Source organism: Triticum aestivum, chromosome 2A (genome assembly GCF_018294505.1).
Source record: "Triticum aestivum cultivar Chinese Spring chromosome 2A, IWGSC CS RefSeq v2.1, whole genome shotgun sequence".
Taxonomy (NCBI): Eukaryota; Viridiplantae; Streptophyta; class Magnoliopsida; order Poales; family Poaceae; genus Triticum; species Triticum aestivum.
Genome location: NC_057797.1, coordinates 661,170,478 through 661,195,951, shown reverse-complemented (window position 1 = coordinate 661,195,951; position 25,474 = coordinate 661,170,478). Strand labels below are relative to the sequence as shown.

Sequence of the window (25,474 nt, the reverse complement as noted above, 5' to 3'; positions counted from 1 at the left end):
TATTATTCTTTAGGGTTTCCTTCGTTCGATTAAAGGATTTATGACATATTCAAATCAAACAAGTCATGTACAAAGAAATTGTCAAACTATATTTTGAATCATGGCGTTGCAAACTATATGGGGAAAAATCATCCTCCTTCACTACATTTCTACTGTCCCCAACCTAAAAGACTCATATGTTTTTATGGTGCAGTCTCAGACATCATTTATGTCTCTAGTACTCCCGCCGTCCGGAAATGCTTGTCCTATAAATGGATAAAATAGATGCATTTATAACTAAAATAAGTCTACATACAATCATTTCTAGGACAAGTATTTTCGGACGGATGGAGTATAGTATTAGAGATGGCATGGCATCGTAGTCTAGTTGTTTACCTTGATGTTTTGATAATCCTGCAAAAGAAGAAGATCATTGTAACCTCCTAATTTTGTTGGTACTCCCTCTAATATAAAACCGGGTGATGCCTCGTGCATTGCTGCAAGAATTGGTTGTAATAAATTTCAATGAGATTTGATTGTGTTAAACATGAATATTTGAATTAATAATATATGAATTAACACTAAAAATGCATGTCGTATATCCTATTTGATTATTGTATACTTGAAAATATTTATTAAATATAAGTAGTGTAATATGATGGAAAACTTGTCCATGTATTTTGTGATAAACCTTTGATGAGGTGGCATATATGGTGAGGTGGGATGTGTGCATGTTGAGATAAATATAAGTGGTGGGGATCAAATAATAATGGAAAAAAATATTTGATGTGGGCCTCTAATGAGGTGACATGTGTGCATGTTGAGACAAACTACTTAGATATGTGCATATTAGTTTTGCTCTAAATCAAATTATGTAGAGTTTGAGCAAGTTTATAAAAAGAAATATCAGCATCTACAAAACGAAACTTGGTCAAACTTTGTCCTAATGCACATTTGGTTATGTATATGTTGATATAGTTCGCTATAAATTTGATTAAAATTTACCAAATTTGACGTTGGACAAAACTAATATACAGTGCATTTTACAATTTAAATAGTACAAAGGTATTTCCATTGTGGAAATCAATACCAACTTGGTGGCTATTTGTTTACATCACTATTGCTTCTAGCGAACTCGAATCGCAACGCCATTTTCCCTAGCCGCGCCTGATCTGGCATACTCACTTTGGCCCATTTCATCCTCCTCCTCCTCCAATTATCTTTCATCCTCTTCCCCCGTCCGCACCTAGACCGTTTGCTTTAGTCACACTGTAATCCCAAATTGGAGCGGGAAGCCAAGGAAGTTTCTACCTGACATGACTGCAGATCAATCATCCGCCCTGGTTGGTATTATCTTAGTCGTGTCAGTGTGTGACTATGTATTTTTACCTACTATACTCTGTAAAGAAATATAAGAGTGTTTAGTATTTGTGTGTAGCATTCATATGCATATTAAGTTTCTTAACTTATGCAGAAGATGGTTGTGACTTGTGTGCCTTTGGTGCAACATTTGTAGTTGATAAAACGTCATTTATCAATCAAAGAGAAAAGGTCACTACCGTAACTCTCGTGCAAGAATAAATTGGTAATACGTGCAAAACCCAGGCTATGTAGGGTCGGTCGACCGAGCTGGCCATTGGCCACATGGCACGCGCGCTCTACAGGATGGAGTAGTTCACAGGAGGACAGCGACTGGAAAGCTGTTACTAGCATCCAAGCACACGCATCAAGAGGAGGCGCACATTCACATAGGATTCGTCCTTCCTTTCCTTCCTCCGCCCGCCGGGGAAGTAGCGTCAATGGCACCCGTGACTACTGACCGTGGGCGATATTATGCAAGTCTCGTGGGGGGAGGTTCTCCCCCGGACGGGCCAAACAGGCCGAGACACCGCTAGAGACAAGCGACATCGCGTCCCAACCAATCTCGATGCCTAAAGAAGTCCTCTGATTTGCAATCGCAGCGTACTCCATTGCCCTTTTTTCTCTATAAAATCTATAGGCCTGCTGCCTCTCATACTATAGGGTTTGATGGCGCAGCGCTGTGTCGGTCATGAGAAAGATACTGGACTGTCATGTTCTCGGCTCTCGGGAGGGAGAGCTGATCAGAGTATCAGAGAGAAAGGTCGCAGGAGTTCCCAGGTTACGGACGTGAATATGGTTGGGTTTTTGCGACGGAGCATCTTTGCTCCTGCGCGCGGCATACGCACGTCCGTCCCACGGTTGACGAGAGACCACGGGACGATTAGGGGAAGGGCAAAGATTCTCTGGTCTGCGGGGGAGTACCGATAAACATTCAGAGTTGATTACAGATAAATCGTCAGGGTTCAGATATTCAGGCCACATGCATCCATGCATGCCTCGTACAGTACATACTAGTATGTACGTTGGAGTGAAAGTAAGAAATGAAACACTTGCTTGCTGCTTTGACATCTGCATGTGCACGTGCATGCATCTCAGATTACTACGTACTACGTACGTGTATACTTATACTACAGTTGGATTTGGTGCGTTGATTTGATCAATGAAACTACCAGAGCAGCTCGACAGCGCGGCCACTGCATGCGTGGAAAACCTCGGCAGAAGCTGTGCGCACCTTCACTGTGTTGTTTCTTTTGCCTAGAAGCATCACGCACACCTTCCAGTAGGACCTGAATGATGTGCAGAAAATAACAAAACAAGTTTACAAGTATAGCCGAAATTTCCTTAAGTTCTTTTCTCCTGTGATTTGCTGATGCGTCCTTGTGTTCTGTAATTGTGTAAAAAAGTCTCATCTTTGTTATGTACTTTCATTTAACTCGGCTCATTTTTCTCTGTGTTGTACTCCTAAAATTTGGCAAGTTTCGAGTTCTGACTTAGAGTGCTCATTCATGTTCTCTTTTTTGTTAGCTTTTAGTTAGCTGAATTGAAGAAGCTAGTAAGCCTGCAGCGGCCGGGATGATCTTGAGGAGACATGATGAAAGAGTTATTTTTGTAGTGTGGCAGTGTTTATTTAACTACAATGATGCTTTGGAGGCAGAGTTGCATGCGCTAATGCAAGGTATGGCGGTGGCGGTGCAGCATGGCAATGATCCTATCATAGTTCAATCGAACTCCTCGGAGGCATTGACGGCCCTAACCGGTGATAATCTGTCCCGATCAGCATACTGGCATTTGGTAGCTGAGATTAAGCGTCTAATGGTAGATTGTGAGTTTATTTCATGGAAACTTATGCGTAAGCAAAACAAGGTAGCAGATCAGTTGGCATTGTATAGTCATATGAAGAGTATTGTTGTATGGCTAGATCGTGGGCCACCATGTATTGAGGAGTTGGTGCCTCTCAATTATAACACTATTCATATGGAATAAAACTCTTTTATCCCCGCAAAAAGAAAACTAGTAAGCCTGAAGAACTGCACAGATTGACATTTATACATCCTGAATATATGACCAAGCAATCTCGCTGATTCATGTGTACTAGTCTGCTCATTCATGTAATATAAATATATTTTATAATAAATATGTTTTCTAATTCCGCGGAAATGTTTGCCATCTATGTTAACCTCCGGTGGAGATTTTGGTTTGTGTTGTATCATATGTGGGCACTGTACTTCAATCTAGACTTACGTGCCTCTATGTTAAATTGTCTTGCATCTTAAATTTCATATTGCCATGTTTTATAAATTATGTGGGTATGCAGCAGCCCACATAATACAACATACATTATGTGAGCTGCACACTTAATCCCACTTAAATAAGTGAACATATGTGGCACGAAGTACTTCTCAAAAAAAATGGCACGAAGTGGGACACCCGCTGGTTGTCCCACCTACAGGCTGAGACGGAGAGTTATCAGCAAAAGAAAAACTGAGCTAGACAGGTGAGAAGGTATCTGCATTTTTGGGGGAGTTCGAGCAAAGGGTCTGGTCGATGTTCTCGTCGAGACATGACGACATCGGTCAGTGCCTAGCTGAGAGCCCATAGCCCTAAGTTGTGGACTAGAGTTTTCAGGGAACACGGTACTTCCTTCGGTCCTTTTTACTCTGCATATTAGAATTCTCTGAAGTCAAACTTCACAAAGTTTAACCGTATTTATATGAAAAATTATCAACATCTGCCATGTTAAATTTATACAATATGAAACTTTAAGTCATGACACATCTATTGATATTGATTTTATATTGTGAATGTTGATACTTTTTTTTATAAAGTTGGTCAAACTTTACGAGACTTGACTTCAGTCAAATCTTATATGCGAACTAAAAAGAACCGGAACGAGTAGAAAGCTAAGCACAGTGCTACTGCAGTGAAGTCAGTTTACACTTTTCTCTACTCTTATAAAAAACCGAGTTGGTGATGATGGTGTGCCTACCATTTTCCAATATAGACCGTTCGATCTATATCTGACGCATAGAAAGCAAACTATGGTAATTTTGCAAAAAGATACTCGCACCTCTCTTCACATTTGCAGATAAGGCCTCCCCTCGTTCATCCTTATCTTCCACAACCTCATTGTTGTGCAATTAAAAAAATGAAGCCTCTCGAACAATCTGGCATGGTTGCCGCTGCCAGCGTAGTCCATCCCCATGTCTCCTCCTCACCTTATCTCGTCTCTTTCTTGAGATATCATTAGTTTTTACACATGAGATTACTCCCGCATGGGTCAATCACAAAACATGTTTTGTAAAAAAATGCACCTTGATGTTCCGTGCAATGCACGTGCATCTTGCTAGTTATCCTAGATTTCACTGTCGGTGCCTACTTGGAATACAGCCAAAGGCTCACCCATGTCAATGTTGTAGTTGCAGATAAGCAGTAGAGCTGAATTACAACGCAGACTTGGAAGAATGCAAATCATCAGCTTGGAACGCAGGAGGGCACAAATGATAGGACTGGTGTACACTTCGCTGTATGCAACCGCCATCCACAACTAGAAACAAAAGCTGGTCAGGTAGAAGCAGAAGCTGAAACTAGGGGGGCTTGCACAGATTCTGAAGCAGTAGCTGCAAGTATGGATCGCACAATGCGAGGGAAAAACTGACCTGGGTCGCCGTATCATTGAAATTTAAGCAGCAAAACTGGAAAATAAAAAAACACTCTGAGGATTATTAGATTTCAGCAAAGGCTAGTCCCATGTACTCCCTCCGTTTTTATTTACTCTGCATATTATAGTTGACTGAAGTCAAACTTTATAAAATTTGACCAAATTTTTAGAAAAAAGTACAAACATTTCCTATAAAAAATCTATATGATGTGAAAGTACATTCAATAATAAATTTAATGGTATAAGTTTGTTATTGTATATGTTAATATTTTTGATTATAAATTTGATCAAAGTTTATAAAGCTTGACTTTGACTAAAACTAATACACGGACTAAATAAAAACGGAGGGAGTATGATGCAAGTCAACAAACAAAAGGACCCCAGCAGATGGCTGCCATAAATACATACGGAGTAACATTTAGCGTCATTAGATCCCAACATGATTATAGACTTTTAAAATAACAGGCAGAAGTCCTTCCCAAACTAGAAATGATTTCAGGGTAGTTCAAATACGACCACAGATAGGTAGACGGTTACAGAGTTTCACACTGCGCAACAACGAAAGTTTTTGCATGGCGGAGATCTCCCAGTGCCACCAATGCAGTGCGGATACTTTTAACACACCCAAACTCAGTCGAATATCTTCAGGTTTGCATAATAGTGTAAACAATGACCATCCGACCTTAACAGTAAAACATGACCCGCTTCACGTTTTCTTTCAGGGCGGGGAGGGGCCTGACAGCAACGTTCCCAAACGGCCTGGTATTGCGTCCACCCTGTGTAGGGCCACGGGCACCGCTTGCCATGGACCCACTGTCAGAGGTATCCGGTTCCATGTAAAACCGAGCCCGGAAGGCTGCCAAATGAGCATAATATGCCGGGGGCACTGCAAGCAAACGCAATAGTCAGAGTCAAATTTTCAAACATTGGTAGTGCAACGCAAGTTTTACGCAACACTGATAGCGTGAGAATCGTATTGTGACTTACCAATTGATACAGAGCGGGTGCACCTAGCATACCTGAAACAGTAGAGATTGTCTTCAGTTGGGGCCAGTTAAACAGAACATTTTAAACTAAAAAAGTTCAAGATAGTAAATTACGTGTAGCACAAGTTGTTTGTTAGAGTTTGCAACTCATCAGCAGTGAATTTGTTCTCGTCCCATAGAACGTGATAATGAGCAGGACGGCTTGTTCCCTGAAAGGAATTAAGAGGTAAATCAGCAATCAGAAATTCGACAAAATGCAGACTGCAAATAAAGTACCAACCTGAATGCCAGCGTGGCTACACAAGTAGAAATCGAACTCGGTCGGATGGCAAATCTTTGAATCAACAACAGTGCCTAGAAATAGATAGAGGTCCATTCCACAAACGTCAGATTCGGAATTGAGTAGCAAAGCAGAAAACAGCTTGTGTGTACAAACAACTAACCAGGCAGTATGTTTCCGCTTCTATCAACAGTACGCTGATCATTGTGGTTATTAGCAAAAAGCCTGGTGTGATGACGCTTCTGGACGACTACAAAAGTAACTGGAGGCTGGTAATTGGGCTCCAAGGACGCACATGCCTACATGTAGTTAAGAAATAACAGTTAGAGATATATGCTGAGTATTGCCAAACAAGTGTGGCTGGTCAGAGTTTATCAAGAAAAAAGCATGAACGAAGCAATTCTACCTTTCTAATGGCATCAAGTTCATACAAAAGAACTTGATAGAACTGTCCCTCGCTGACACCATCCCTGAAAATACTAATTGTTTAATAACAGACAGTTGTGTTTACCAAACATGCCCAAGCAAGGATAAGAACCTGTAAAATATGATTCTCTGGGGTTTCTGTCCAGTTGCCCTCTTGAAAGAAATGAGAAGCTCCCTGCAATTTAACAGAATTTACACTGTTAGCAGCAATAGATACTAGAGGAGTGATGTGTATCATGAGATTACAAAGATCGTACTTGATCATGCCACCAGTCACAGTTCCTCTTTGGGGATCTTGCCATACTTTGAAAAGATCCTGTATCAACTCTTGCCTATGGGCTTGGGCGCTAACTAATCCTGCATACTTAGTGACCTCAGGCCAGTCTTGGGAAGCAACCACCTGAAGGAAAGAATATTGCACGCGATTAGCTTCCAGTACACCTAGCAGGTCCATTGTATCATAGCAGAACTTCAAAAAAATTCATAGTAGCAATAAGTCACTTACAGCAGCAATGGAAGGACTGGAATCTTCTCCAGGATGAGGGTGTGTAACATCAGCACCAAATATTATTGTTGGTCTGTCACTGACAAGGGGAATCCTCCTTGTCAAGGCATCCACAAGTACAGTATTCCTTCCACCCACCTAAAAAGTAGGTAAACATATAACAACCGAGGTGCACAATAAAGATGGAATGGTTGAAGCACAGCGAAATACCTTAACATTAATCTTCAGAGCTACATTTGCAAGATACTGCTTGCTCATCTTAAAAACATGTTTTGTCAGACAACACTGAGATACCAATCCAAGATCAGTCTCGCAAATCCTTTTGAGGTCCCCTGGGAGGGAAAGAAAGATAATAAGCAAAAATATCATCCAGGCAATCTTTAAATGTTGTTTGGAAGAGATCATACCATAAAGAGAACCATTATTGTCAGGCAGTATTACAATTAGCAGGTCAAGTTCTCTTCCCTGGGGTCTGATTATATTCATGGCATCTTGATAACGCGCCTTTAGTGCTCTTTCTACATGTTCAGGTCTCGCAGTAAGTGGGGGCAGCACAGGTTCAGGTGCAAAGTCCTAAGAAAGAGAGAGAAAGTAAGAATTTTAACACCAGAGAATACAACATAAGAGAAGTGAACAGATATATTATGGAAAGCTAGTTTGATGACTCGATCATACCATTCCAGATATTTGGCACATTATAGCAAGCTCATGGCAAAAAACCCTGGCAGCACTATCTTGCACATTCCGAGAGAAGTTTATACATGCCCAGTGACTGACCCTACCACCGTTCACCATTTTCTACCAATGAAAATGAACACATATCAGAACTACATAAAACATAACAAGACTAACAAGACAAAAGGGGGGATATGCAGTAAAACTACAGCCACTAGTACCTAGAAAGTAGATGTAGGTCTAGGTTTAAGAAATGCTAACATCAGAGAGATACCAACCAAAATAGTATATGGTTGGTTAAGGTAAATCATGCAGACTCTTAAAATGTTCACATGTGAAACTAGACGGTCTTCAGGAAATGTGAAGAAATGAACGCAAGAATATGAAGTTAAATAGCATCAATAAAACTCCTTAGTGTAGTATTTAGCAAAGTTGTGTGTTGCAAAGAAGCAGACAATCTAGGTACTGTATGTTATTTTATCTATCTAGCATAATTTTGTTCCAAATTTCTTGCAGTACGATTCTCCACTACTGTTCCCGGTATGGAAACAGGTAGCTGAAGGCCTTTACAAAAATGATATTACCTCCGTCCCAAAATTCTTGTCTTAGATTTGTCTAGATGCGGATGTATCTAACACTAAAACGTGACTAGATACATCCGTATCTAAAAAAATCTATAACAAGAATCTTGGGACGGTGGGAGTAATATTTTAATTTCTGGTGACATTTTATCAAGGTGTACCTTGTTCATCATGTTCCATTGGCCGATCCTGGGCAAGACATCCTTCTCTCTGCCACTATCGTGGTATTTAAGCTAATAAAAAAGGTGTAGTCAGTTGCTACGCACAACGTATGTCCAATATGGTAAGTCAACTGCTGTCTAATCAAGTCTGAATAGACTTACTCTTGGCGGAGGCAGAACACGAGCTTCAACCGATGCAAGTCGCTCATCAATTTTTATGCCAAATTCCTGTGCATATGGATCTTCATAGTATGCATTGTGATGCACTGTCTGGTCAAATATGAAAAGCGAGAGAAGAGATTTAGATAGTCCAGTTTAAATGTATAAAGCTGGTGCAGATTAGAGTGAATCGGTGGGTAGTGTACTAGTGTGTATGAATAATACAGACAAAAGAACAGTTCAGATAAATGGCTCATAGGTCATAGCCTCATAGATAGTTGTCTTCCCAAAAATTATGGTTTTGGCCTTAACAAAAATCTCATCAAACAACTATCATCTTGTAAAACATGCTTGTGGAGGAATTCCAAGAACTTTATAACTTTATAGATTATTTGATTGCAATAGTGTGGATTGAATACATCTAAGTGGAATTTTTTTGTCAAACTGAGGAGAACGCCAAGCAGCACCGCACAAAAAATAGCAAGTGATAGGCACAGCATGTCATAAGGCAATTTTGTAACAGCAGTTATAACAGCTTGCATCAGAAATAATATAATGAACAATCACCTGCAAGATGTCCTTCTCACGCTCTTGAGGGCGCTGGCAAGTCACTTTCAGTAGAGCAGTTATCTGTTTCTCATTCAGTCGTTTCGAGTAACGTTGTCCTTCAACAATCTTACAAACCTGATATTTCAGAGTGATAAACTCATTGAACAACTCGACAAGATGCTGAGACTGGATGTAGCACATAGATGAGCATATCATTTTCAAATCAATGCAAGCGAGATTGTTCAAGATAGTAACCTCCATAGGAAGATAATTAGGCCTTTGCTGATTGCCCACTTGCAAGCAAGGTAGAGTGGTGTGCTGAATATTAAAACCATAGGTCTCCAGGAAGTATTGCACCACAGTCTTCACAGTACCACGATCATCAACAGGGAATCTACCACATGAAACCAACAGGAAATCAAATCACCCACGAACGTACAAGAGCATAAAGATTTCGGTGTATAAAGCGAGGGAAGAAGCACATACGATAGCTCTCGTGTTGCTTGTGAAGTTAGTCCAGATATACGGTATTTCCTACGCATGTTTCCTCGATGTGTAACCTCGACCTTTACACCTCTTAGGGCTTTTTTAATCTGCGGGATGGGGGATAATTATGGTAACTCAGCATAAAGCAAATCCGTTAAAAACAGTGAAACAAGTGGTGAATCAAACCTTCACACGATCTGAATCAGATAGGGGTCTAACTGAGATGTCTCTGCTCAGAAGCTGAGCAACAAAATCAATCACAGGAAGAGGCTCAATAAATGCAGTAGAAGACATATCTGCAAGAATAAACACCATATAAATCATTATGTCAGCAAGACCACTCCCAATATGTAACCTCCACTAAGATGCTCTGTAAAGTGGAACGTTATGTACTCCCTCCGTCCCAAAATAAGTGTCGTTGATTTAGTACAACTTTGTACTAACTTTATACTAAATCAGCGACACTTATTTTGGGACGGCGGGAGTATTACTTTGGGCCACCCACCGTTCATCACAACTAACAAAACAACAAATGAACAGTGACACAGAGGTAAAAAAAAAACATGAGAGGGATATCTAACCAATATTCAGCGAAAGCCCCATCTGTGTAGGTCTTATACTTTGGTAAAATCCACGCCAGCTTTCCAAACCATCACCAAGTTTCTGACGTCTCCCTAAGTTTGGAGAATAAAATGATCGGCCAACTGGAGAATACCTACAGAAGAAAAACACATGGAAATTATAACCCATACAGCCAGAAAAACAATAAAACAAGACATGGTTTGCTAAAGGATACCTGGCAGTAGGCAGTTCACGCAGCACAATGTCAAGCACCTGAAGAGCTTCTTGAGGTGCATCGGGTTGCCTTCCAGCTAGAAACATAGCCAAATGGTGGAGATCAGCACGAGCAGCAAATTTGATCACCACCCTGAATTGTCTCTCATGCCTTAAAACAAAAGGAATGTCAGTACAGAACTACTATGAAGTATGAACACAATGAAGTACAAATGTCACAGCAACAGCATACCTTGGTGCGACTTGACCACCAACAAGGCTTTCTTCTTCGTCATGCAGAGTAATTTCAAATGTCTTTGAAGGAAATGGCAATGGCCCAGCTGTATATAGGCTCTTCCTTCCATCATACGCAGGTAGGCGTCCATCCAATTGAGAATGTCTATAGAGCCTAACAAGTTCTGCCATCACAGCACGATTGACACCACGTGATGTAATCTCTGGAGTTATGGAGACCTGACAAAACAAGATTGTTGATCAAAAATTACAAAATAAAAACTGCAGCGGGGAAAAAGAACTTCATGTAAAGGGCATACATCATATTGGTGAAGGTCTTTATCAGGGAGCTCAGCAAAGAAATGGTTTGCCTTCACGACACACCTATCTCCATGTGTACCCTTTCCAGGGCGCAATGGAAATCTAACTGATTTGCTTGATGCTGGTGCCAGTTGACTGGATTGGCTTGTTGAACTTTGATCAACAATCGCAAGTTTCTGAAACTGTTGCTGGACTTGTCCACTGCTCACCTCTGACACAGGCTGAGAGGATGAGCCAGCTCCCGATGCGGATGGTGAAACCACCGGGGCTTGATATTGGACATGCGGGGCTTGGTGCAGTTCGGGAACTGTTCTTGATGGACCTGGAGGAACGTTACGTCCAGCACTACCTCCCCTATGCCCGCCATAGTATGGCTGCGGCACTCCACCTCTGGGGCGCGGACCACCACGTCCCTGATAGTCACGTGGTTGATATTCAGGTGGGCCACCCCCCGGATGTCCACGCCCCTGATAGTCACGTGGTTGATATTCAGGTGGGCCACCCCCCGGATGTCCACGCCCCTGATAGTCACGATGTTGATATTCAGGTGGACCACCACCTGGATGTCCCCGCCCCTGATAGTCACGCTGTTGATATTCAGGTGGGCCACCACCTGGATAGTGTGAAGCTGATCCTCCATGGCCCTGATAGTGCCCACCGCGGCCCTGGTGTTGCCCCCCACCACGGCCATGCTGTTGAGGTGCCAAACCACGTCCTCCACCATGCTGTTGAGGAGCTCTCTCAGCTCGCTGCGAGGAACCCTGCCCAGAAGCTCCGGAAGCTTCCCCAGAACTCTCTCCAGGGCTGCCAGGACCAGTTCTTTTCTTCCTAACCATGATGGCCGCTGCTAAGACAAGAGAGCGCCAAAATGTAAGATCATGAGAATGTAAAGTATCAAGACTAATACATAATCCCTCCGTGCGAAAAAGCTTGTCCCTCAAATGAATGTATCTAGCATCAATTTAGTGCTAGATACATCCATTTGAGAGACAAGCTTTGGACAAGTTTTTTCGGACGGAGGGAGTATCAAGTATAACTTCATGTAGAATGATGGAATATTAGAATCAAGCATAAACCTAACAAGAGAAACGGAATGGGTGCATTTCTCAATTTACACTCTAGGAAGTGCATATACGACATCACATAGTCTAAACATGTAATCCAACACCTACAATTTGACTGTATCCTCTTATCGCATATACTTCTACCTCACAAACAGGAGCAGCTTATCAACCAAGACATGGTATTAGTCAAGTCTTAAAAAGAAAAAGAAATGGAATGGGTGATGCACAATAGGGTTTGGGTACACATTACTATAATTTGTAAAGAAGACAGCAATAAATTTTCGGTTAAAAGTTGGCATAACTGATGCTTGTAGGGCCAAAGCAAGGCACAAAGGGGATAAAGGAAATCGTGCAACATAATATTACAGAAATACTCCCTCCGTCCCAAAATAAGTGTCTCAAGACACTTATTTTTGGGACAGAGGGAGTAGAAGATAAGCTGTAAAAAATTGCATAAGACTATTGCTAACTGATCAAGTTATCCTAACATAAGGTTGACAGGGCACAAACAATAAAAATATGAACTATATTAATAGGAAGTAAAACTACGCTTATATCAATGAAAACAAGAAGGCTAGGTTAACATGCGGCCATAACATAGTAAAAAAAACTGCTGACAAATGTTAAACAGATTCAGATTGTAAATTAACAATCACAATAAATAAGGTTTTAAAATGTGGTCCATGGCATTCAGGGGTAGGAATATTCAATTGGAAATATTGCAGCTGTAGCTGGCTATCGCATAATCTATGCTAGATGTTGTTGTTTTGATATAATACTTATTTTGCCATAGCAAAATGAGAAAATAGTGAGCTATATTAATCTATAGAGTAGGCACGTAATACACACACGCACGCAAAAGCACACATATATATGCATACAAAAATCATTCTAAACTCCTGGTAGTATGATCCGCTTCTCATATACCTCATAGATGAATTATACCTCTTTATTGCTTTATTATACTCCCTCCGTCCCAAATTACTTGTCTTAGATTTGTCTAGATACAGGTGTATCCAACACTAAACGTGTCTAGATACATCCATATCTAGACAAATCTAAGACAAGTAATTTGGGACAAAGGTGATATTTCATTGGTAATTACTCCCTCTGTAAACTACTATAAGAGCGTTTAGATCACTACTTTAGTTATCTAAATGCTCTTATATTAGTTTACAGAGGGAGTACTAGATGCCCCAAAATGGGTTGGAGAGAATATCACATGGAAGCCAAGTTTCAAAGAAAACTTCATGGAAACCACTTATGAAAGTTTGGAAAAAAACTGAAAAAATATGGGATGTTAAGACGGTGATGTTCTATTGGCAAGTGAAATTTCAAGTTCAAACACATTACCATTTACAAGCTATGGGAAAAACAAATTCAGCCATGAATAGTGACGTTTACTGGTTGACACTATTCATTGCTGCTTTTGCCTTTTTCATACCTCGTAAATGGTAATGTATTTGAACTTGAAAATTTCACATACTAATAGAACATCACACTCTAAAGACCTTGTATTTTTTTGAAACTTCGAAACATCATTTCCACGTGGTTTTCACCGCTTTCCACCAAAACTTGGTTTCCATGTGATATTCTCTCAGTGGGTTATATGGAGAGAAAAAAAATGAGTGTGCATACTTAATATAATTTACTGATATACTTAGTTTTGGCATATATACTACTTTCTGTGCATAAAAAGGGCAAAATGCATAAACTAAGGATGAGTACTGATTTTCTTCATACTACTAGTATGAGGTCCATAGCAATCACAATAAATAAGGCTTTAAAATGTGGTCCATGGCATTCAGGGGTAGGAATATTCAATCAAGAATATTGCAGCTGTAGCTGGCTATCGCATAAGCTATGCTAGATGATGTTGTTTTGATATAATACTTATTTTGCCATAGCAAAATGAGAAAATAGTGAGCTATATTAATCTAGAGTAGGCATGTAATACACACACACACAAAAGCACACATATATATGCATACGGAAATGATTCTACACTCCTGGGGAGTATGATCCGCTTCTCATATACCTCATAGATGAATTATACCTCTTTATTGCCATATTATATTTCATTAGTAATTACTAGATGCCCCAAAGTGGGTTATATGAAAAACAAATGAGTATGCATATAATACAATTTGGTGATATACTTAGTTTTGGCATATAGACTGCTTTTTGTGCATAAAAAGGGTAAAATGCATAAACTAAGGATGGGTACTGATTTTCTTCATACTACTCGTATGAAGTAGCTAAGAATGATTAATGAGTTATACTGAGAATGATAAAGAGGTAGGTGAATCGATTATATCTCTTTATTATTTTTAATATATTTCATTTGTAATTGCTACATGCCCAAGAATGAGTTCGCTTATTATTTTAAACATATTTCATTTGTAAGTACTAAATACCCCAAAGTGAGTAGTATGGAGAAAAAAATGAGTGCATATATACTGATTTTCTGTTCATAAATGCAAAAAGAAAAACAAGGATGTATATACAGACTTTCTTCATACTGCTCGTATTTGAGGTATCTAAAGATAATTGATGAGTTCTATTGAGAATTATCTAAGAATAATTAAGGAGTCCTCTATATATAGCAAACATCGAAATAAACTCAGAGAAGGAATTTGAACCACAGCTAATATTATCAACAATAAATAATAATAAAACTTGAGTGGAATAAGCGAGAACAAAAAGTTACAAATAAATAGCGTACACTAGAGTCAGTATCGGTTTTGGGTTTCTAGCTGTTATGGTGGGATAGCCTCCAACCATGGAATATGTGATGTATCGGTTTTGGGTTTCTAGCTGTTATGGTGGGATAGCCTCCAACCATGGAATATGTGATGTCCAGAAATCTAAAAAGGGGCAGCCCCAGTGCATGTAGTTCCCGCTTGCGCAGGGTCTGGGGAAGGGTCCGACCACTTTGGGTCTATTGTACGCAGCCTTTCCCTACATTTCTGCAAGAGGCTGTTTCCAGGACTTGAACCCGTGACCTCATGGTCACAAGGCAGCAGCTTTACCACTGCGCCAAGGCTCCAGAAATCTATAACAGATTATTTAAATACTCGCCAGACAGGAGAAGAAAAGGTTACCAAAGTGAACGCAATAAAATATCATCTAAGTCATAGCTGCCTCATGTTCCCCTATTTTTTCTAGAATGGCAGGGTGGGAGCCCCACCATGGTTTTATCGCTAACAAAGCAAGACAGAGTTCCGCTCTGAAAGAGAGGTACTGCTCATAGCAATTTCAGTCGTAATTGCAACATAACCGTCCAGAGTTAAAGTATTTGTTTCAAGCCTTTTGGCAAAACCAAATATCAAAATTATTTAAATCATTTCTCACTATTTACTGACAAGTTGTATTATCCAATCCAAGTGATGTTCTCAAACACGTGGACACATAATGAAAAAAACAATTGACTGCCTATACAATAACAGAAACAACCATACTTTCATTTGAACCTCTGTGTTAGCCTGGCTAGCTGAGAATAAAATAACTTCAGCAGATTATATCCTTTGAATAAACAGCAGCACCACAAGAAGTGGGCAAATGAATAATGAAGCTGTATTAAAGCCCAGAAGCATCTATACGAAAAAGGAAAACAGTTTGTGCAATAGATGAAATATGTAGGAATTGATATTGAACACCACCACTACAGCACATAATGAGGACATTCTTATTCTTAGGACCATAAAAAATTATGATTGTTTTGCTAATGTCATTTCTGGGACAACCTCCAGTAAGTTATCAACGCAACGCACCACGAACACAGATTTTCCCAATATATCTGCAAATCGTAGGAGATGCTATATTCCTTGCCGTCTAACGAAGGTACAGGGTACAGCATCCCACTGGGAAACACTTTGCCTCAACCTGGAGTCTAGAGCAGACACGCGTTCTTATGAGGCTGCAGTTCATCCCGACTTGATGACGCGTTTAAACTAGCCACACGATCAGTTATGCTTAGTAACTGAAAACAAGAGCAAAAACAACCCGACTTGATGACGCGTTTAAACTAGCCACACGATCAGTTATGCTTAGTAACTGAAAACAAGAGCAAAAACAACCGTCTATACGCCGATTAACAACACTATGCAGAGCTACAGCAATACAGCATTAAGCACGCGAATAACCAGTCTGAAATTGTCGCATGAGCAACGATATACAGAACCAAACAAAAGTGTACGAGCTCCAAAATTAAGGGGAAATGTGGGACACATCGCATGCCGCATGAGAGCTTAGCGGGGGCGAAAAGCAGGGGATCAGATACCCCAAGCTAGATCCGCTCGAATCCGGCGCCAAACACCACCGATATCCACCGAAAACCTCTCAAATCCGCTTCCAACAAAAGCCTCTCAAAATTCACATAGGCACCGACACGGGCGCGATTCCGCAATCGCCTCCCAATCGACGGAACACGGACGCGCCCGCAAAAAAGCTAGCGAAACGAGCCGGAGAAAGGGACCGATCCAGAGAGCGGGGGTCGATACCTGAGCAAGCAAGTCCGGCGAACGGCGGCGCGGGAGGAGGCGGTCTCCGGAAGCCCTAGGCCTCGTCCGAGCTCCCCCACTATCGCTCGCACTGGCGCTGCTCCTCCCTCTGCCTCCGCCTCCAGTCACCACCCCCCTCGGCTGCTTTTTTGAGGAGGGAAAAGACGACGGCCGCTTGCGGTTAACTAGCAGCAGTGCAGCTCGCTGGGGGGAAAGAGCCGAAGCGATGGCGCAGCGTCAGGGTGGAAGCCCGTGTCATGTCCCGGGCGCGCAACGCGGGGCCGGCGGGTCTAGACTCTAGACCCGGTAACCCCGAGCGGACCCGTTTCCAAGCGAGTTCGTGGTGGGGCCCGGCGCGTACGGACGTGGAGGACGTGGGGGGTTGGCGTATCAATGACAGCGCGGGCCCCGGCGCGGGATTTGGGCCGGATTTGGACGCGAGCGCCTCGGACGCGACGCGCCGAGTGGGGGATTAATCGGGTCTGCTAAACAAAATTAAACTAGGATAAGTACTGTACTGAGGTGCAAATGGCGGGGCGAGATGTCAGGAGTGGATAACTGCGCGCTCTGCCGCGGCTCCCCAGGGCCCATAGACGTTTCGGCACCGGATTGGGCGCGCCCCGTTGTGCGCCTCGTGCGCGCCGCACCTTGGCCATCATGGGAGCGCACGCGCCCGGTCGCTCGGCACGCTCATTGCCCCGTCGCGCTCGGTGTCAGTACGGGCGGGCAACAGTAATCCCCTCCTGCCAGGAAGGGCATCACGATGCGAGGCAGGCTTTTCCCCGGCGACCGACGGTCGCGCCCGGCGGCACTGGTACTACGTCTGCGCATGCACCGAAGAGGGAATCCGCGGAGGACCGACGTGCGAGGGCGCGATGGGTCACTCGACAAGACCTGTGGGGCCGGGGCGCAACGGGTGGTGCGCGGTACGGTACGGGGGGCGCGCCGCTGCCGCTGTCGCTGCCGTCCCGTTTTGGTTACGAGGGGAATGGGTCAAAGCGCCGCTCGGTGCGTGAGCAGGGAACAGTGACGGGCCTCTGTTGCACGCCGAGGCTACAGCGACAGGGTACCGCGCCCTAGTGGCTGGAGCTACTCCTATGTCCTACCGTTTCAGTGGCTCGGGTTGGTTCCGGCTGCGGGGCGCACGGGCCAGTGCGTGGGGGCACGCGCATCGCCGAAGGCAAAGGACGATAGACCGTCCTCAATGACGCGATGGCCCCACGCGTCGCGCGGTCCCGCCTCGCAGTGGGACGCTTCGCCGTGGCTGCTGTGGCCCGGGTCCTTCTTCTCCCCGGTGTTGCGGGCCGCGGGGACCCATGTGGGGGCCGTACCGGCCGGGTGCGCTCTCTGCTGGGCCCGGGGCCCGAGGTGAGAGGGCTGCTGGGCGGGGCCACGTGAAATGCCAGGCTCCGGGCTGCCTCGGGCCTGGAGACTATAGAAAACCAACAACGGCCTTCTCTGGAGCTAGAGAGAGGAGAGCGGCTACTGCGCAGAGCCCGGACAACGGGCTCTCGCTCCTGGCTGCAGCCCCCATGCTGCAGAGTTGCAGCAGGCTTGCAGCAGAGTTGCAGCCTCGCATGCCATGCACCGAAGGGGCTACTCGTAGGCAGTACTGTGCGGTTTCGTAGGCACGAGACACCGGTGGTTCTTGTGCGGTTTCGATGCTCGGTGCTTCGGGACGCCACGACGGTAAAGTTCAGCTCATCCGGCTCTGCTGAAAGCCTGAAATGATAGTGTTGCGTTCGGCGGAATCGTTTGGTCCGAAAGGACGGCATGGACACTGGGAAAGACAGGCAAGTTCTGTCGAAAAAAAGGTTGGGAAAGGGGACTCGGTTGAAACATTTCCTGGTGATGTGCTTTTACGAAGTGATGGAGGAGGGATGAGCTACCGCATTTCAGTGGCAAACCAACTATTAGAGCAAGTATATAATAAGCTTATGTAAACAGGCTGTAAGGGTCAAAATATTATTTTTCTGCAGGTATGGAGGGGAGACAAGAGAAGCCGGCTACAAAATAAGAGCCAGCTGCAGCACGTGCTCCTAAGCACTACTATACATCCGTCCTGGTTTATAAGTCTCCATTGTATTTTGTGTCAAATTTTGACTGTAGATTTAACTAACAAAATATTAATGCATGTCATAAAAAATTATATCGTTGAATTCGTATTCAAACATAGTCAATTATATTGTTTTTTATGACATGTATTTACATTTTGTAAGTTAAATTTAAGGTCAATTTTTGGCACAGAATTCAAAATGGACTAATAAACCAGGACGGAGGTAGTACTAGTATGTGAGAGTGGGAGGTGAGCCATGTACTATTAATAAAGTGGCACATGTTTGTATCTTACTATTATACTTGAAGGCTAAAAGGTTAGCTATAGATGACATGAGAATGTCATATAGCCATCAGCTGGCTGTACTATTAACCATGCTCTTAGAATAAGTATTATTTTTTTCTATAAAAAATAACAAGTACGAAAAACAATTGTGATAGAACCAGCCCATCCGAAATTAATCCCTTGACTTGGCACGGATGTTCACATTTTCTTGAATCTATTTCAGGTTTACAGGCGATATTCATCCACTACGAGGCATTTGTCATGACTTTGTCAATCCCAATGTTCATGTGCACGTATGTATGCATTGATGTTTGTATTGTGTTTCTAGAATAAAAAATAGGTACTAGTATAATTGCATCAATTAAAAATATGGTTGTTGAATGTGGGAATGACATAGCACACACTATTCCCATGAAATAATAAGATGCCACGTGCCATGGTTCTTGGTTCTTACATTTTCAATATGATGTATTTTTTGCGGGGGGTAAACTTGTATTACTCAATCACAACGTCTTTACAATCATCATACTGAAATCACCAATTACCACCCATGGAAGATCACCGACATTTATTATATTTTGAAGTTGATGTCCAAAATTTTCAACGTGAGGCTCGCCATAAACACACGTGATCCTCCTTTGCTCCGCACCCTCATGCATTTAGATCAGAGCATCAATTTACCGCTCTTCCTTGTCCACAATATCCAAAATGCAAGATTCATGCCAAAAAAGGGCTAGATTGCACTCATTCAATTACTATTCACTCCAACAAAAGGGTTCTGACCAAGCTATTATGTGGTGAATTTCACGTGACATATTGTAATAATGTTTATTTTGACTTTCACATACATTTGGCTTGAGATACTATGTGCCAGATCAACAATAGGCGTTTCCACTTTGGTTTGATGTGTCTTCGACATGCGTGATCAAAATTGATTTGGTTCTATCATGTTATGGTTTTATAGTCGTAGTTGTGCCCCATTGAACACAAACAAACATCATATAAGGAAATGCATTGCAGGGAATTTCGAGTTTAAACTAAATGGTATCTCTCCTTAGTCCATAATCATTTTATGACTCTGGGATGATCAAGCCTTGACGATCAAAACAAGAAAAACATAAAGAATCGAACATGGTAGTGTAACACAAAAAACTCACACCGCTCAAGGATACACCCGAGCAGTATCAATCTTGATAAGCACCATTGCTATTCCTAGTTTAGGTCTCATCTATTATTTCTCAATACTATGGTGAGCCTCGGCCTCCGTGTTTAGATATCATCTAGATTGGTCTCCACAGACGGTTGCAAATCCTTGGATTATAAGACATGATGCATGATTTTTACCCATCTCAAATAGTTGAACATAGGTACATTGTCTCTTTCGTCTCTGTAGTCACACATAAGTTGTTCGATAAGGTCCTCCGGTCGCTTACTCACCATACTTTCGACATGTATACCCTTACACGTAGGATCAACATAACCAATGCGTCACTTGTTAAGTAAAAAGGTACAAATGTTCGCCTCACAACAAAATCCAAATTATTTATTATCACGTTCAACTTCTAAGGAGGAGCAAAAATGATTTTGTTCCAATAACAATATAAAATGAGCATTGAATGTGTTTATGATTTTGGGAGGAAGGTGCATATAGGCAGATATACCCATGCTATAGTAAAACGGGAATTGGCGTCTATAAACTTGCATAAATCATGCAACATAGTTGAAACAAAAGGTGGTTTTCGCAAGTTGTTGTGCAAATGTGGATGAGCCGCCAACATAGTATCGAGGTTCTTAAAAATTCCGATCACAACTTCCACACTCGTATCTATGAACTACAACACATGAGTGCAAACTACTGTCAATCGAGCCAAACCCTGAAAAACATTTTCCTGGGCTGAATATTCATCCTTATATTTTTTTTACTTTTTTGGAAATTACATGCAGACATTTTTTAATGAAAATATTGTATGCATAGACATTTATTTTTTAATTTAGGAACATTCGGTGACAATATACAGACATTTATGTCCGTATACAAAATCATTTATTAAAAAAACATGAGCATTTCTAGTGCTAGAAATAAAAGCAGTTTTTTTATACATGTATAAAATACATGTTCTGGCAGTATTTTAATATAGAACATTGTTTTTCGAATGTCAGGATACATTAAAAAAGTAAAACTAAACTAAAAGGAAATTTATGTGTCAAAATGCCTCAAAGGGCCGGTCCAGCGACCGAGCCCAGGTTCACGGTACCTGCCCCCAGAGGCCGAGACCACGTCCAAGGACCCGTGAACCTGCCTGCTGGTGGGCCAGAGCCGCCTCCACGTGTCGGCAGGCGCAGCGCAAAAAATCTACGAATAGTGTCCCACTGAGGCGCGCGAGGCGCCCACCGGCCAGGGAGCCCCTATAGGGCGCCTTCAGCGCCGGCTCGAGGGACTGGCGCCCACGCGCACGCGAACTGGGCCGGCCCAGCTCGCCTCGTGCTTGTTCGCTCGTCCCGCACTCGTCGATTCGCTCGCTTGTTACGCACCGCACGTCGGGTCGCCGCCCTGGTTCAGTCGATCGCGTTTGACCGATCAACCGTTAACTTTCGGAAGAATAAAGGCAAAACATAAAAAAAATTCAAAAAATCAGAAAAAAATGTGAATTCGAATATGTTAACGATTTTTTAAAGAAAGATCACAAACTTCAAAACAGTTCATGAATTTTAAAAAAAGTTCATCCATTGCTAAAAAAGTTCATCGAATTTGAAAATAGTTCATCAATTTGAAAAAAAGTTCACCGATTTTGAAAAAAGTTCATCGGTTTTAAAAAAATGTTCACAAACTTAAAAAAAGTTCACAATTTTTAATAAAAAATCATCAAAATTGAAAAAAAAATCATCAAACTTGAAAAAAAGTTCATCAAACTTGAAAAAAGTTCACTGATTTTAGATTAGTTCATCGGATTTAAAAAATAGTTCCTTGAATTTGAAAAAAGTACATTGAATTTAAAAAAAGTTCATAGATTTTGAAATAAGTTCATTGATTTTAATAAAAGTTCATTGAATTTGAAAAAAGTTCATCCTATTTGAAAAAAAGTTCATGAAGCTGATAAAAAGTTCGCGCATTTAAGGAAAAAACGAAAATGAGAAAAGAAAAAGGAACAAGATAAAAAAGTCCAGAAACTGACCAGCGAAGGACCTAGATAAAAGATTAAAAGAAGAGAAAGAAGTTTATGGACACGACCGCGTAGTTAACCTGATGGTGAGTGCGCTGCACTTCAATCAAGCGATCTATGGTTCGATCCCTCGTTGCGCATGATAATTTTTGCTTTGTTTTCAACAGGAAAAAACGTGAAACGGGCCGGCCCAGGGTGGCGCGGGCGTGCGGCGGGGGTGTGCGCCCGTTTGCGCCGATGCCTGTAACTGGCGCAACGGGCGCCGTTTAGGAAATGCCCACCGGCCACCTGCACGACGGCGTGTACGTCGCACGCACGTTGCGACAGCGCCACTGCTCCATGTCCCTGGTCCACAATGCCGTGGGCCGACGCCTCCTCCGCCCGCAATTAGCAACGCCCGGTTGGCCCCATGGATTTGGCCGCGCGGCGAGCTAATAACCGGCTCTTGGCGAAAACAACGGGCATGTTTCTGTTTCGCGCCTCAAGTGCGTGCTATCCTCTTTATTATCTCAAAATTTCCATCTCTTTTTTGACGAAGTTGTAGCCAAATCCACAATGGCAGCATCAAACGTGTTAAAACATCTACAGCCGGACCTCTCAAACCCGGCTCATATGTCCGGACAGGCCGTCCGGTCACTTTTTTTTATCCAGACGGACGTCTCAAAAACGTCCGGGCTGACCGGCACCCCCATATCCAGCCTAAATATAGGGCGGATATGGGGCGCTCGGGCACGCCTGCCATGTAGGACTGACGAAGGGGTCTTAGCCGGAAACGCCTTCAAACCCGGCGGTCCAAAGCTCGCCTCCTCCGTTGGACCGGTTGCGCGGCTCCGGCGGGCCGCGTAGTGCATTGCCCGACTATTTAAGTCGACCGGTGACATCGAAACCCTATCATGCATCTACATTTTCCTTCTTCTATCCGCCGCTGCCGCCACTTTCCACTCCACCCGCCCCGACTAGTAGTCATGCCCCCACGCCGCCGGATGATGAGTTAGCCATTTCTCATGCCGGAGCGCCGACTCAAGCTCCTTAAGCAGATACGGGCTAGGCGCGAATCCCGGATCGATGCATGGCTACCTTCGGATGCAGTGGATCGGGAGGAGGAGGACTTTGAGGAGGAGGGGGATGAGCCGGAGGAGGAGGATGTGGGGGACGCTGGCGACGGGGATCTGCAGGCGGAGCAGCATGCCATCCTCGATTCCCTCCGACCAGAGTTGGCTGCGAAGGCAAGACACCATCGCTGGTAGGGGATGGAGGTGCAAGAGGCTGTGAAGGAGGCGGATTTGCAGGATGAGGTCGAACAAGAGGAGGATGAGCCGGAACCCTTCTATCCGCCGGTCCAGCCAGCGCTCGACACCTCGTCGTGAACATCTCCGACGGCGAAGAGTAGCTATGGTAGTACATAGGAATTTCTTTTGCATGCTTTATATGAATCTAGGGAATGAAATACGAGGAGCCGGATTTGCAAAGTTCGGTTGTAGATGCTCTTAGCCTCGCCTATGTTTGTACATGCGAGACAAGGACAGGTGTGATGAATGATACAAATGCTCGCTCGATCGTGCACCAACCAATGCACTTACGGTGGTAGCACAAAAGGTGACAGAGACTGTACCGCATCGATCGTCTTAGCACGAGCACACACAGTGTGCCATACGCTCGGCTCGAGTCGTTTTTTTTGTATGAGAAGGTGTGTGACTCTGCATACGCTCGTGAGCTCGCTCGTTCATGCATACGCATGATCGTAGCGTGTGAAAAAGCACGGCGCATGGACGTCACCAGAGGAGTGCTGTTAGACGTTCCGTCGTGTAGCTTCACTGCTGGCAACAGTGACAATATTAACCAGGCCCTCGAGACTGCTATACCTATACGTGTGCCGGACTCCACCACAGTGAGCATCTTTTTGGCATGTATCGCGGTTGCTATGGCTCACATCACCCGGGTAGTAAACTCAAGGGCTCGAAATAGAAAGATTCCACGAGCTGCTGTTCCTCCAGGTCGAGGGGCCGAACTGAATCGCTGGCTGTAGGCATACATGCTCGGTCAGTCATCCTCCACGCCTCGCCGATAGACACTACAGGAAACCGACGCGCATGCGTGCGATTGCACACGAACAGTCCCCCGGAAACGCACAATCGTGTGCACATGCATATGCATGTGCATGCACGGACGCACGAAACCTCATGCATATATACTGTAGCAACCTCGCGCGACGACACGCACGAAACACATCCGATGACGATGAGAGGAAACCGCTGGGTGCGGTGATGGAAAACGGAAGGCAAAGGTTGCCAAAGCCGGGAGGGAGGCGAGGGATGGGGGAAAGGCGTGCGTGCGTACCTGGTCGATGAGAGGGGTACCCGTTGTCCACGCGCGAGGCCATGCCGAGATCACCGCGAATCCTTCTCGTTCATGCGCGCGGCAGAGGCCCCGGGATGCCTGCAGCTTTTTTGGCTAGCCAAGGGAAGAAAGGAAGGGCGTGAATGGTGGAACGGGCCAACGGGGAGATCCACTGGAGGTGTTCTTAACCAGCGAGGAGAGGCCGGAGGACGAAAGCGAGGTAGGTGGCGGTACAGGTCGCGTGGGCCGTGGGCGGAAGATATCGGTGATGTATGCTCCAAGATACGCACGATTATTTGTGCCTGCCGGTGAGATGGATGTACTACCGTGCTAGAAGGAAATAAAACGAGCTGTACGACGATGGCTGCTGTTTTGCTCCCTGGGGGGCCCGAGCCTTCGAATGATTATCCACTCGTGCCTGCCATTCTTATTCAAGGCATATATCCTAGCTACAAAGGATGTACAGTGGCTACGTACAAAAGAGACGAATCCTAAGCGCATCCCCAACGCTCAAATTTGCTTCGGCATTTGTATAAAGACAGGGACCAGTCCACAGACATTGATACGAAAACCGACCATCCAACGCCATCTGCATACATTTCAATCACTATTTAAACTAACCGGACAAAATTCATGCAAACACGAGAGAATTCATCAAAGTTCAGATAGAAAAATAGTAAAAATCATTCATACATAATATGCAAATAAGTCTAGTTCAACAATAGTTCAAATTCAACAAGATTAAGCGGATACTCAACAAGTTTTTCATGAACAGATCATGTCGTCCCCCGCATATTGTCCATTCATATTCATCCAACAGTGTATATACCTAAATGATCTATCATGTGGTACACCACGACAACGTGTACGGGCTACACAATGTGCAATGTATAGAGCAATATTAAATGAATGAATCAATCAATCAACAAATTG

At 43.4% G+C, this 25,474-nt stretch overlaps 1 protein-coding gene across 3 annotated transcripts; it reads right to left on the bottom strand.

Annotated features, from left to right (window-relative positions):
* Positions 1 to 5,352: 5,352 nt before the first annotated feature.
* Positions 5,353 to 24,778, bottom strand: LOC123190046 (protein argonaute 1B). 3 transcript variants are annotated; one of them, XM_044602603.1, is made up of 23 exons: positions 24,542 to 24,778; positions 11,136 to 11,980; positions 10,835 to 11,055; positions 10,604 to 10,753; positions 10,389 to 10,522; positions 9,994 to 10,103; positions 9,808 to 9,914; positions 9,577 to 9,715; positions 9,340 to 9,456; positions 8,776 to 8,883; positions 8,614 to 8,685; positions 7,872 to 7,994; positions 7,604 to 7,769; positions 7,407 to 7,528; positions 7,197 to 7,334; positions 6,949 to 7,091; positions 6,804 to 6,866; positions 6,672 to 6,735; positions 6,429 to 6,564; positions 6,266 to 6,339; positions 6,100 to 6,194; positions 5,987 to 6,018; positions 5,353 to 5,885 (listed from the first exon to the last, which is right to left on the bottom strand). In XM_044602603.1, the coding sequence occupies exons 1-23, from the start codon at positions 24,582 to 24,584 to the stop codon at positions 5,683 to 5,685; spliced, it is 3,405 nt and encodes a 1,134-aa protein (XP_044458538.1). In that variant the 5' UTR covers positions 24,585 to 24,778; the 3' UTR covers positions 5,353 to 5,682. The 3 variants fall into 3 exon arrangements, with proteins under 3 accessions (XP_044458538.1, XP_044458539.1, XP_044458540.1); XM_044602604.1 differs by lacking the exon at positions 24,542 to 24,778 and adding an exon at positions 16,703 to 16,999; XM_044602605.1 differs by lacking the exon at positions 24,542 to 24,778 and adding an exon at positions 16,703 to 16,930 and having other exon boundaries at positions 11,136 to 11,983.
* Positions 24,779 to 25,474: the final 696 nt, after the last annotated feature.

Coding starts and splice junctions, on each gene's coding strand:
- LOC123190046 (XM_044602603.1), bottom strand. CDS start 24,584: ATGGCCTCGCGCGTGGACAACGGGTACCCCTCTCATCGACCAG. Junction 11,981..24,541: donor GTACCCCTCTCATCGACCAG/GTACGCACGCAC, acceptor TTGTCTTAGCAG/CGGCCATCATGGTTAGGAAG. Junction 9,915..9,993: donor CTGATTCAGATCGTGTGAAG/GTTTGATTCACC, acceptor CCCATCCCGCAG/ATTAAAAAAGCCCTAAGAGG.